The sequence below is a fragment of the Mixophyes fleayi genome, chromosome 1, assembly GCF_038048845.1.
Source record: "Mixophyes fleayi isolate aMixFle1 chromosome 1, aMixFle1.hap1, whole genome shotgun sequence".
In the NCBI taxonomy this organism is placed as follows: domain Eukaryota; kingdom Metazoa; phylum Chordata; class Amphibia; order Anura; family Limnodynastidae; genus Mixophyes; species Mixophyes fleayi.
This window is the reverse complement of record NC_134402.1, coordinates 345,080,946-345,094,166: the sequence shown is the minus strand read 5'-3', so window position 1 is coordinate 345,094,166 and position 13,221 is coordinate 345,080,946. Positions and strand designations below refer to the sequence as shown.

At 37.1% G+C, this 13,221-nt stretch overlaps 1 protein-coding gene across 5 annotated transcripts in view; it reads left to right on the top strand.

The window, feature by feature from the left end:
- Positions 1–13,221, top strand: part of LOC142161511 (E1A-binding protein p400-like) — a 123,860-nt gene that overhangs the window by 49,090 nt on the left and 61,549 nt on the right. For all 5 annotated transcript variants that reach the window (XR_012693423.1, XM_075217210.1, XM_075217202.1 and 2 more), the window contains exons 12-21: positions 2,671–2,760; positions 3,131–3,241; positions 4,001–4,206; positions 6,149–6,326; positions 6,896–7,032; positions 8,100–8,269; positions 8,992–9,166; positions 9,838–9,974; positions 10,311–10,497; positions 12,146–12,312. Coding sequence is in view for 4 of the 5 variants with exons in the window: in XM_075217210.1 (XP_075073311.1) it covers positions 2,671–2,760; positions 3,131–3,241; positions 4,001–4,206; positions 6,149–6,326; positions 6,896–7,032; positions 8,100–8,269; positions 8,992–9,166; positions 9,838–9,974; positions 10,311–10,497; positions 12,146–12,312 (1,558 nt within the window). In the remaining variant the exon portion in view is untranslated. The remainder of the gene's footprint in view (positions 1–2,670; positions 2,761–3,130; positions 3,242–4,000; positions 4,207–6,148; positions 6,327–6,895; positions 7,033–8,099; positions 8,270–8,991; positions 9,167–9,837; positions 9,975–10,310; positions 10,498–12,145; positions 12,313–13,221) is intronic.

Below are 13,221 nucleotides of genomic sequence, written 5' to 3'. Positions count from 1 at the left end.
ATTAATTAACAGAAAACTTATTATTCCTTGGCAGATTGTGTATTGTAGTGGCTACAAAATAATTCACCCCCTTGGTGATTTTTCACATTTTAGGACTCATTTAGAGTTGGACACAAGGTGCAATGTGGAATTTTTGGTTTTGCGTAAATTGTACTTGTGGGCTGGTGTTCAAGTGCAACTGATTTACAGTAAGAGCATGTGCATGCTCTTACCATGTATGTGTGGTGGGACACACATTGTGGGTTCCATCAGCAAAAGCTGCAACCAGCACTAGGTTATGCCAGGCTGGGTTGGGCAGGGTTTCCTTGTCCTAATGTAAGCCTGTCCCTTCCTGGTTAGTACAGGGCTGAATTCCCTAGGAGAATAATGCTTGCCACCACCAGTAAAAACCTGCCTTGTGAATAGCACTAGATCTCTGCCCAACCCCATGGACAATGGGGGTCAGGGTAAATTGTAAATGGCAGAATATAATCTCACATTTACACATTATCCCAGCACCACTGCCCGGGGGAGTGGGGAAAAGTTTCAGTGCTGTTCTGCACTTGCTCTGATTCTCTTTGGAAAGCGGTGTGGTCGAATTTTGTTTTGTGCCCATGATATCCCTAGGGAATTCAGCTGTGGGTCTCTCTTATAGTATACACAAGGGTTACTCAGGCGCTAAGAATCATAAAAAATGGCATATAATGATGGATCGCAGCTCCCTAAAACAGATATCCAAACTGTCAATATAACATATAAAAAAAGAAAAAAAAGGGGCGCAGTTTCCAACAATATTATTTATTATTCCATTGGAATGAAATATATAAAACAAATAAAATATGAGTTAATACTCTATAGATCCAACTGCACTTCAGGCGCAGTTGGATCTATAGAGTATTAACTCATATTTTATTTGTTTTATATATTTCATTCCAATGGAATAATAAATAATATTGTTGGAAACTGCGCCCCTTTTTTTTTCTCTCTTATAGTATCCTGTTCTTTAGCTGTATCCATCCCAGGCTATAATCACTGGTGCTGCTTACAGACTTTATTTTGTTTTTTTTGGGGGGGGTGGGGAGTTGTGTATGTTTATTTATTTTTTTAAATCTTTTTATTTTCATCAATAACATATAAGGCAAAGTTGCAAAAATGAATTGGGAAGCAGGTAAAGTGCTATTCTTAAATAACATAAAGCTTCACACAGAGCCTTAGACCTTAACAAGAATGGGTAATCCAGGGCTGCCTCGAAAGTCCGTGTTGAAAAGGTATGTGCACCCCAGCTATCATCTGGTGTAGTGGATTCAGTCACTGTGGAGATTGCAGGGGCGGAGCTATATTTATTTTTAATATCAAGTTATTGATAGTGATTTAATAAACAAATATCTGCTGTGGATTTAATGTAACTGCTTCAATCGTGTCTTCATTTGGCTGGATACTTAGAGTACTTTCAGCTGCACATAACTTAATATACGTACAACTGACTATACACACAGTAGAACACGATTCTAGCTGTATTTTTATATTTATGTTTACACAGAATTTGTGCAACTCTAAATGAGGCTCTTTCATTTTTTACATTATAGAATTGAGTATATTTACTCTGGAGTTGTTACCACTGATTAACACAAACTACTTTGTAATTTTAATTAAAAAACAACAGTAAAGTTTTTTCTTATAAAAAAATAAATAAAATATAAATAAAATTCAGACAATAATACATAGCATAAATGTTCATCGTTGTTGCTAAAATACAGTAAACAGTGGTGCAATCAGAGGTCATATAGCCACTGTTTATGAACCATATAGCAATCATAGGCTGGACTAGTCACACTATAAGAAGGAGAACAGCAGCACATAGGTCCCCCAGTTATAGTGGACCACTGCCCTGGCATGCTCCTTCTCTACGAAAAAATAGCCCTGATAGCACTGTAAAAAGACAAACAAAAAAAAAACACTGAAGCTGTAGAAAATAATCCTTTAATTAAATAAGTATTCCCCCAACCCCTCATTCTCCACTTTATTACACAGAGATTATTTGTTCTCCTTTTCCCAGTAAATCCAAAGGATAAAAAAAAATTAAGGGTGCTGAACTGCTCCGTGCGGAGCCCCGACGCGATTGAAAGGCCAGGACAGCTGTTTGCTCTAATTGGTTAGAGTGTAACAAAGCTGCTCTGATTGGTTAGATCCCTTGTGTGGTCTCAATGAACTTCATTGTATAAGGTTCATTGATACACTTTATTACTGTTGTTAATATGGCTTTTTTTCTTTCCTTTGGATTTATTGGGAAAAAGAAAAAGAAACAGGGCTTCCCTGTTAGAGTGTGACCAGCCCAGAATGTCATAGATGCTGCATGTGGCTTTTGTGGGGGATCCAATGCATTCCATCCCCCTGCATTAACAGTAATCTAATGCAGAGGGAGACTGCTAGTTCTTAATATACGTGCAACTCAGCATAACCACGTAAATGCACCATATTTTGTGATCTTAACCCGGTCTAAGCTCTGAAATTACTTCCTAAACATTGAGAATCGGGTTTGTTTAAATTCATGCGCTCTACTTTCTGGTTTTGCCTTATGATTTTTGACTCCATGCTTGGCTGGACATATTTTTGGGGGGCTTTATATCTGGAATATAATAAAACAAAAATGAAATTGTTTTTGAAATTTACTTTCTTTGCTGCTTTCATAAGGAGATGATGAAGAGGAAACTATTGCAGAGCAAGAGACCAAAGAAGGGAATGTTGACCACCAGGCCGAACTAACTGAATTGATCCGGGAAGGTACTTGGACTTGTTGGCCTTGTTTATAATGCTTTAATCAAACAAATTAAAAATTGGTTGTATCTTAAGTTTTGTTGTAGCACAAAAGGCAAAATAAAATGCGAAGGAAAACACTGACAACACTAGTAATGCTACTGACATTGCACAGTAAACTCTGCAGCTGCACTATACAGTATTTAATTACTCAGAAGCAATTTGCAGTGTTACATTTACTTTCACCACTACCATGCTCACCATGCTAATTTATTGGGGAGTGGTATTTGTTTTTTGTTTTATAATGGAACTGTTCTTTTAATTGTGTACATTATACATAGCTTTCCAATCTCTGCTCATCGTACTCATTACATGTTACATTTGTCTATATTTATAGCCGATCTGCCTCTAGATGATTTAGTAAAGGAATATGAAGGAGCTTATAATGAGAATTTCCACTGGCCCCACGGTTTTACCAAAAATGAAGAAGGGAGACAAACTAGCCAAGGTATGTGTAATTTAGTTATTTTGTGATTTTCTTTTTCCATGTGCAATAAAACATACCCTCTGTCCGTGTATAGTAAGTGGGTGGTGGTGGAGTTCTCCACTGTTACCTGAAGTAGGATCTCACTGCAGCCTGCTCATTTTCACAGGGAACGGGAGAAGCAATATCTGATCTTCAATAGAGCCTCTTATTATTGTTACTTTATATATAAAGCTCAGACATAGTACTCAGGGCTGTGCTTTGAGGGGATTGTGATACAAATAAATGACATGAAACAGAAGGTAAAGATGACCCTGTCCAAACGAGCTTCCATTTTAAGGGATGATGGAAACGTAAGTCAGCGTAATAACAATTGAAGCTATTGGTAGATATATATATTCATATATGTAGGCACTGTGCTAATTCTTGGCAGACAGAGAAGCAGTTCCTGGCAGTTGGTAATTACAGGTATAGAACACTATTAAAGAGCTATGTATGGATTAAAGCCTTCAGAGCTATAAGCGGATTCAGGTAACCTGGAGTGAGGATGCATCCGTTTCTGTTTGGATTTTTTTTTTATTATTATTATTATTATTATTATTATTATTATTATTATTTATTTTTGTTTTATTGATTATCTCCAAACCTTTAACACAAGACTCCCCAAGGGGGAAATTCTGTGTTTCTAACTGTTTGGGGTAGAAGGGGTCAGATTAAAAATGGTTTAGGATACTGAAATTCTCCTTTAATGTTTTATTAACCTTTTACTGTTTATTCTTGCAGATATGAAAGAGCTAACAGGAGATCCAGACATGTCCCAGAAACATACTGTTCTCATTGACTCTTTGCTTGGTAGTGACCAGTTTAGAACAGCTGACAGGGCAAGTCCCGCACTTTTGAGCTCCAGGAAACACACCAGAGACATTGGAGATGTTGCCAGGGCAGCAGAACTACTTCTCCCGAGTGGAAGCGGACGTATTACATGTGCAGTAAGAATTTTAAGAATTCTTTTTCTGCTAAAGCTGCAAAAAGAATTATGTTTCTACAAAAGGGTTATGATTGTAAAATGCCTGTTCATGATATTATGCTACCTAGCAAAATAGAAAGTAGGAGACAGTGGGGTGAACAGTAATTATTCTTATAATGTGATAGTCTAATATCAATACCTTATTTGATCATTTATATTGTGGGATTATGGGCATGATGCTGAGTTAGAATCAGAGCAAAAACAGGAGCAAATTTGCACCTTGCAACATCATGTTAGACTGCGAGGGGGGATCTTTAAAATATGCAGACAGTCTTAGAGTTGGGTCTGTCCTACATGAACTATAGTGTAAATATAAAGCTAAAGTACACAGAAAGAGAGAGTATACCTCCTAGGTGCAGATGGAATAAGTTATTGCTGTTATTGTGAAGAACTATCTCATATCAAAAGAATTCTTTTAACTGTACTGTGTAGCAATGTAAGATTAAAACTACAGATACAAGCAGACCGCACAGACTTATCACACAAACTTTTCAGAACTATTGTAATCATTGGACCTGATTCATGTTGGGGCGTACGTCTGTTTCCGTAGTGTATGTTGTGTAATTCCGTAGACCGAGCATCTTTCCACCCAGATTTCAATCGAAGTGTTTCTTGAGATACTCTTGGATTTTAACAGGGGCAGAACTATGCCCAAGTTGCATGCTCTCTATAGACACGGGCCTTATGTTTAAGTTGCGTTCAGACATGAATTAGGCCCTTTGTGTCTATTCTAACGTGCATTTAGTGATGTTTTGAGATACTCGTTTGCACTATCTAGTATTTTTACTATAGACACAGATACACAGTGACCCTACTGATTGCACCACTATAAGCAACTTATTCCATTTGCACAAAGGAGGAGTCAGTTTTCCTGTACTTTAGCATTACTATTAAGGGTATAGGATTCCCCTTAAGAAACCTCCAAACTTTTAACATCTGCCAGACACGCAAGGGCAGCAAAAACTGTCTTTTCCTTTTCCACATAAAAATTAAGTTGTCCAGAATTTATGTGCTATATATAAAAGCAGCCAGTATTTCCCTGCACATTGAAAAATGTATTAATTTGCAACCCCTGCATTGCAGCATGGTTTATCCAAAATTAAATGTACTCCTTTTGCTTTGCCCCTAGCTCAGCATCCTATATATGTGTTACTTCGTTTATGGGAATTATTTGCTGGCAAAAGTGGGGTAACTCATATCAACCAATCAGACATTTCCTTTTATGGGCAAACTTGAACCTGGTTGGTGAAAGCTAAGCGTTGACTGACTGGTGAGAGATATGGAGGAAGGAGCTGTACATTTCACATTTGTCTCCGTATTTGCCTTCGGAGAGGCGCTTTATGCATCCATCCTGGCATGGCCAGTGGAGGATTCTGGACGGAGCACAGTCGCACAATTTAGATAATGATATTAATCATTACTATGTGGCCTATTGTGTCGCTCTTTCCCTGCCCTGATCTTTTCCATCACCATTGAAGTATTGGAGGTCAACTCTTCTCCATTATTGAGCGGAGCTATGTTACATATAATTCCTAAATGTTATATTTGGAGTCGCCATGCACAAAAACTGAGCCGTTCTTTGTTAGTAGAAAAAAAAAACCCCTCCTGTGTTCCTTAAAATCAATACTATAACCATTTTCATCCAGTATTGAACTGAAAAGTATGAGATTGACAAAAGTAAAGACATTTATTCACTATCGAGACTCCATGGGGTAAATGTATTAAGCTGAGAGTTAGCCGGCGGGTTTGAAAAGTGGAGATGTTGCCTATAGCAACCAATCAGATTCTAGCTGTCATTCTGTAAAATGTACTAAATAAATGATAGCTAGAATCTGATTGGTTTTTCAAACCCGCCGAAAAACTCTCAGCTTGATACATTTACCCCCATGTCTGTTTTTCTTCAGGTGAAGCCACGGTCCTCACATCTGCTTCATGGTACTCTTCGGGAATACCAGCAGGTGGGGCTAGACTGGCTTGCAAAACAGTACAAGAAAAATCTTAATGGTATTCTCGCTGATGAGACTGGACTGGGCAAGAATGTACAGGCAATTGCTCTTATGGCGCACCTGGCCAGCAATGAAGGTGAGGAAATCGAAATTGAATTTTTTATTTTTTTAAAGACTTTATTTTGTTTTTCAAATTTCAAAATACAACAATACACAAAATACCAGACAATGGGGTTTACACAAAGGAAGAACCTAATCGTAATAGGATGTAGAAATTGAATTTTATTGTTTATCATCAATATTTGTTTAACATTTTGAATGTTCTCATTATTTTTGTAAATGGAAGGAAATGTGATTTGCTATGCGCACCGGTTACTGCTTGTTAACTTTCTGTATGTTGTAACTAGTTATTAATAGTTGTGTTCTATCATGTAATCATCTTGCATAACCTCAATCATTATCCAGCTCACACTCCAGACATACAGGGCTGAATATGGCTATTATGGTGGTGGTAAGTCTCCCTGCTCAGACTAAACACATCTGACTGAGAAACGCACAGATTCACTATCACTTACTTCAGTCAAACTAGCCTGTGAAGTCAGGATCCTAGACGATCTATTAAACTGCGTGTCGCATGTCGGGTTATCTATGTCTTGGTAACTAGAGAATCCGTGTTAACCAAAGTATTTCTGTTCCCTTTTATAGGTAACTGGGGCCCACATCTCATTGTGGTTAGAAGCTGTAAAATTCTGAAGTGGGAGCTGGAATTTAAAAGATGGTGCCCAGGCTTAAAATTGCTGTTATATTTTGGCAAACAGAGAGAGCTAAGAAAAAAGAGACAGGTAAAGCATAGATTGCTTGTAAGCTTCACTATAGTATGACAAACTGGGAATATGCTAATGACAGGATGGGCTTACTTTACCACCATGTCAGAAGGTTGGTTTTACAGATATGTCTTGGATTACTGGTGATACTTGGCCACCAGACATTCACCAGAACATTGTAGGAGAATAGTTACTGCCAAAATCACACTCTTGGACTGGCATCTGGAACTGATTATTTTTGGGTGGCATGTGTAGCTGCTGCTGCAGCACCTCTTTGCTGGTAACTGTGGCTGGTTCTTCCTGACTGCTTACTTTTAATCAGAACTGTTGTGTAGCTGGCAGAGTGTGCTAACTCAGGACTCTGGGATTCAATTCTGCCACGAATAACGCAGCGTTAGCAGTATTACTGTTATTACGGTAACACTGCGCATAATTACCCTTAATATGGTAATTTCAACGCTGGATTGAAATCCAGGTTAAAATTACCGTATTAACGGTAATATTGTTAGTGCCGTGTTATTTGTGGCAGAATTGAATCGGCCCCTAGGTCTGAGACTTTGGCCTTATATTTTCCCGAGCTTTCCTTGTTTTGTTTTATTTTTAGTTTGTTTCTTTCTGTAACTGATATGTATTTTTTGTTGAATTTTAAAAAGTTTAAAAATAAGGCTAGTCCTGTACTGTACTGATACTGCAAACTTTCAAAAGATGTATAGGAAAAGTAGTGTAGTTTATCCCCTTTTGGTGATTTCTCTCCTCCACGCTCAGTTTGCAGTATCTGGGAAATACCCCAAGTGAATGAGGAGAGAAGCAGGTGAGGTTCACTTCTTATACCAGACAGTATGTACAGTATAGGACTACCCTACGGTGAATTGGTGTGGGCAGGCTGTCTTGTGAATTTTTTTGCTTAAAAGACATAGACAAGGCATTTCAATTTTTATTGAATGTCTTAGGTATGGTTTTGCTATTGAGAGGTACAAAAAATGTATTATGTTTATACTTATATATTGTTGTGTGTGGTAGGAATTCGTTTAATTTTATAATCTCTTTTAACTGACTTTTGCATCTCTGTATTGTATATATTTTAGAGGTGGGAGGAACCCAACAACTTCCACGTCTGCATCACCTCTTACAAGCAGCTGTTCAAGGGACTCCAGGCCTTCATGAAGATGAGATGGAAATACCTTGTCCTGGATGAAGTTCATCAACTGCGAAACATGACTGAGAAGCACTGGGAAGCCATCTTCAATCTCCCTAGGTGCTGTGATAAATGTGATTGTGGGGAAACCTAGATTGCAATATTTGAACATCAAGGGCACTCTTCATGAAATATAATGTGTATCTCTGTTCTTCCAGGAAAACAAATGTATTGTTAATTCTTTAGCTGAAATAGAGAGGGCAAAAAGATAAAACATTGACAGATAACACATGTCCTTTGCAGAACACAATCCAGTATATTAGGGGCTACTATGTTTTATTTGAAATTAAATATTGTTGGATAAACTGAGTTCTATTATTGCTGCCACCGATAAGTTATGCAAACATTTTGATATTTGTTTCTGGGAGTACATATAGGTCTTGTTATTGTTCATGGATAGCAATAGCAACAGTTACATCTGTAATTTAATTACTTACTGTTAGAGAGAAGATAGTGGTTTGCCCTCTTTAGCTGTATCAATGAAGTATTCAGTAATAGATATCTTATGTGTTTTGAAAACAACAATCCTAATATAAAATAATGATAACATTTAATGGAGAATTGCCGACAACCAAGAAAAAGAAAAAGGTTTATTTAGGTTTTCATATCGGTGGTATTCATCCCCATCATGTAGTTGTACTACAACATGAAAGCTGCATAAGCAATTTGGAAAATCCTGACTGAATTTCTGCATGTGCTACATAACATAATGAAACTGAAGACCCATAATTATCTAATTTATATCCCTCTCTCCTATATATTAACCACATCCTTTTTCACAGCCAGAACCGACTGCTTCTGAGGGACAGTCCTCTGCAAAACACGTGGAGAGATCACTGGACCATGGTGCATTTTTTAATCCCTGGAATATCCAAACCTTATCTGGACTTCCCTCTGAAAACCAGCGGGGAAGAAAGCCAGGAGAATTGCCACAAACTTTTTATAATGCTGCACAGGGTTAGTGATCTTTACGACTACTGCTAGTGCTGGTGCTGGTGTCATCCAACACAATATTATCTCATTAAGCTTTGTGTTCTAATTGAAGTATTGTTCTATAGTTGAATCTGAAGTGCAGAGTTTCTTTGTGTTGTTTCCTCTTATCAGTTTACTATTAAGTAAAGAGCTTATTATTAGCTCTATACAGAACTTATGTATATCATATTCCACAGCCATGAGTGCTGTAATGGTATGGTTACAGTTTTGCCCTCTCGCTTCTCTTTTATATAATGTTAATACATTGTGACCATCCCCAAAACCACCATTGTGTAGTATATATTTATGTGCAGTATTACCTTTAGCACACACTGTGGGACCATCCTACATGCAAGCAGAGTGCAAACATGCACAATCAGGGTATTAGCTCAAATATTCATTTGGTTATATTTAGTAAATTACCTATGTTTGGTATATTCTAGTTGACTTTTAATACAGCCATATGTTTATCCGTAACATTTAACCACATAAAATTTCCTACATACCGTAGGCACCTATCTTTAAATTTATGAAAGATCAGTTGAAGTCTAAGTTGTGATATATATATAAAAAAAAATCTACAATTTGTTTTTTAAAATTCACTTGTATTTAATAGTTGTACATTGATTTTCTTTTTTTTCTTTTTTCTTTTAAAGACTGTTCGTCCTTTTATATTACGAAGATCAAAGAAAGATGTTGAGAAGCAGCTAACAAAAAAATATGAACATGTCTTAAAATGTCGTCTTTCCAACCGTCAGCGAGCTTTGTATGAGGATGTTATTCTACAGCCTGGGTATGCTAATCACAAGTCCACGTGTTTTTTATTTTAATGTTTTTAAATGCAATTATATCTCCAACGGAATGTTCATGGAATTCTCTAAGCTAATTATTTATATGTCATGGGACCTTTGTATCATACTTTATGTTGTACTATCAGTTACCAGAACATTTAATGTGGCTGTGACACATCTGTGATGGCAAGATCACTATAATTTTTTGGACACTAATTTGTTGTCAAGAATTTTGCCATATGTATATCTATTAAATTACAGCTGAACCTGCTACTGTATGTAAAGTTTCCTCAATAACATAATTTTCTGATCAATAACCAATTCCTTCCTTTGAGCAGTACTCAGGATTCCCTAAAAGGAGGACATTTTGTCAGCGTTCTTCATGTGCTGATGCAGCTGCAGAGGATTTGTAACCATCCAGATCTGGTTGATCCACGACCTGGACAATCTTCTTATGCATTTGAAGCACTGAAATACAAGACTGCATCACTAGTACTACAAGCTTTGGAATATGATCCATGGAAGGTAAGAACCACGTAACCCTCATACAAGTTAATCATCTGTTTACAAGGTAATTAACCCCTTCGCTGCCACTTTCTGGTCACATTCCAGCATGAGTATCAGTAATTTGTTTGTGCACACCCACAAAGGGACCTAAAACATGTTTTTAATTAACATATCAAGAAAGTGAAGTAAAAGGAAATGTGTGTATTTTTTTTATTATTATTATTTAAACTCCACCAAGAAATACTTTGTGTTTCTTGCTTAGGCATCGATCCACCTTCCTAAAAAAAAGTAAAAGGAAGGATTCTACACAGTTTTTCGTAATAAATTATGTCCTTGAAATAATAGTGCATTTTTTATTTCGTTTTTTGTTTTACTAGTTTGCACAGTCTTAAATGAAATTCATAAAATGTATAGAAAAAACCCCCACAATCTTATGGCGCACTGTAGGTTTAAATAGTTTAATACATGTTGAATATTGAAAGTAAGGAGGAAAACCACTTTTTTACATGGACAATGCCTGCTTACGAACCTAATAATAATTAATACAAAGGTTGGATCAGAAACGCAGCTCTATATCTTTTTCACTAAAGAAAAAACAGAAAACAGCGCTGTAGTTGACGCACATCAATATTAAGATACCAACACAGTGAAATCTGAATAAAATTATTTTATTAATATAAACACATAATCATTTTCTTTTATAAAAAGTAATATTAAATAGTGAAACACAGTTTGCTGTAATTTTCATATAATCCAACATATAATGATGCCACACATAAACTGACCAAACTCAGATGGTAATTTCTGTGTGCTAAAATCATTTAGTGGAAACAGTCAATGAAACCTCAATGTTTCACCCCAAAATTATATCCTTGTGCAAACATTTGGCACAAGAATATTACTTTCATATGTTGTTATGTTGGTGTACCGAACTGACAGAGTGGCTTGATTGGGGCAGACATTATGTTGCACTGAGCAAGCTTTGTAGACAGACAATTTCCTTATGCCAAGGAAGGTACAGAGGGTAAAGCTAGGTACACACTACACAGTTTTCATCCACTAGTTGGCTATATACGACCGCTCGTTCAAAAGTCGGGTCAGTGTGTGCAGTGACACGATGGTCGAAAGTCTGCCCAAATGGACGATTGTCGCCTCATTTGGTTGGTCGTACCGTTTAATATTTTTGTTCCAATCTCGTTTCCATTGTGTAGTGTGTATAAACTTCCGACCGATCCACAACAGTGAGTACGAAATTACATTGCTCACGACAACAGGGCTGTAAAAAGTCGCTAAAGGGACGTCCGCTCTTCCCTTTATCGTCCTAAACAAGGCTAGTGTGTATGCAGTCCATGGACCGAGCGATCGCATGTAAAATCGCTCGGCATAAAAAGTTGGTGGAAAATTCTGTAGTGTGTACCTAGCTTAAGTAATTAAATCTTAAAGTAACTTTGTGTACAATGGAATTGTCCTTGACTTTTAATTGTAGTTGTATTTTGTTTTAATACCGATAATGCTTGTTGTATTGGACACCTTTCATGTCTATCTGTACAGTCTAGAAGGCCTTTTGCTGTTTTTAGTCTATATTTTATTCATACATTACTCCGTGCTATTATTTGCATCCAACACTACGCTACATATGACTGGTTATCATTTTTTTCTTATACAGAACCCAGATTTGTCCCTGTTTGATCTGCTGGGACTGGAGAATAAAATGACACGTTACGAAGCCAATGTGCTGCCTGGTCAAAAAGTGACTAGAAGGCTAATGGAAGAAATTTACAGCTCTCCTGACATTGCTTCTCGTCCCAACCCAGTTAAAATTAAACCTAGCAGGTATTTGGTTTTCAGATATATGATATATTTTGCCCAACTGTTTTTTTTATGCTGCTTGGGAATTTAAGATTATTTTGGGTTTTCAAGATTGTTGACGTACAACGTACTGTTAGCCGAGCTGCATTGAATAGTCATTGTAAAGCTGAATAGTGCATTTTACATTTACTTTTAATGTCAAATATTTTTTTGCCCAGTAAATGTATTATAAAAATTTTCCACTTTTAAATAAATTTGATTTTAAAGTTTGTACAAGGTCTGCTTCTACATTTATCAAGCTTATCTTTTATAGTTTCCTTCTGTGCCTTTCAGCCATAAGTTATAATTTTTCATGTTTATTTTTGGTACTCTAGTATCATCCATCCATCCCCTCCCCCCACTTCTTTCTTCCCTCTTTGTGTGTTGTTTGGCGGCACTTATGCATTGTTACGGAGTCATGATTGTTTTCTATCTGAACAATCCAGAGAACAGTAGTTTAGCAACTCCAGCTTAATATCCTTTTCCTGGAGTCACATGGTTGGATCATCAACAGGACCAAAGTGTTACTTCATTGACCTTCATTGTGTTGCTTGGCCTTCTTTTTGATACAGCCCTTCAGAAAGTATCCCTCCCTCAGGACAAAATTTGCTCCCTACAGGAGCAAATATCACCCCAACAACCTGCATACTACACTGCAATACTGTATGTGGGTGGTGGGAACCATGTTCTCAACCCTGGAAGCAGTGCCTTATGCATCATTTTACAAGCGCTCCATTTCTCAGTTTTCTGATCATGGAACATCATCATCAGCTATTTATATAGCGCCACTAATTCCGCAGCGCTGTACAGAGAACTCACTCACATCAGTCCCTGCCCCATTGGAGCTTACAGTCTAAATTCCCTAACATATACACACACAGACAGACCGAGAAA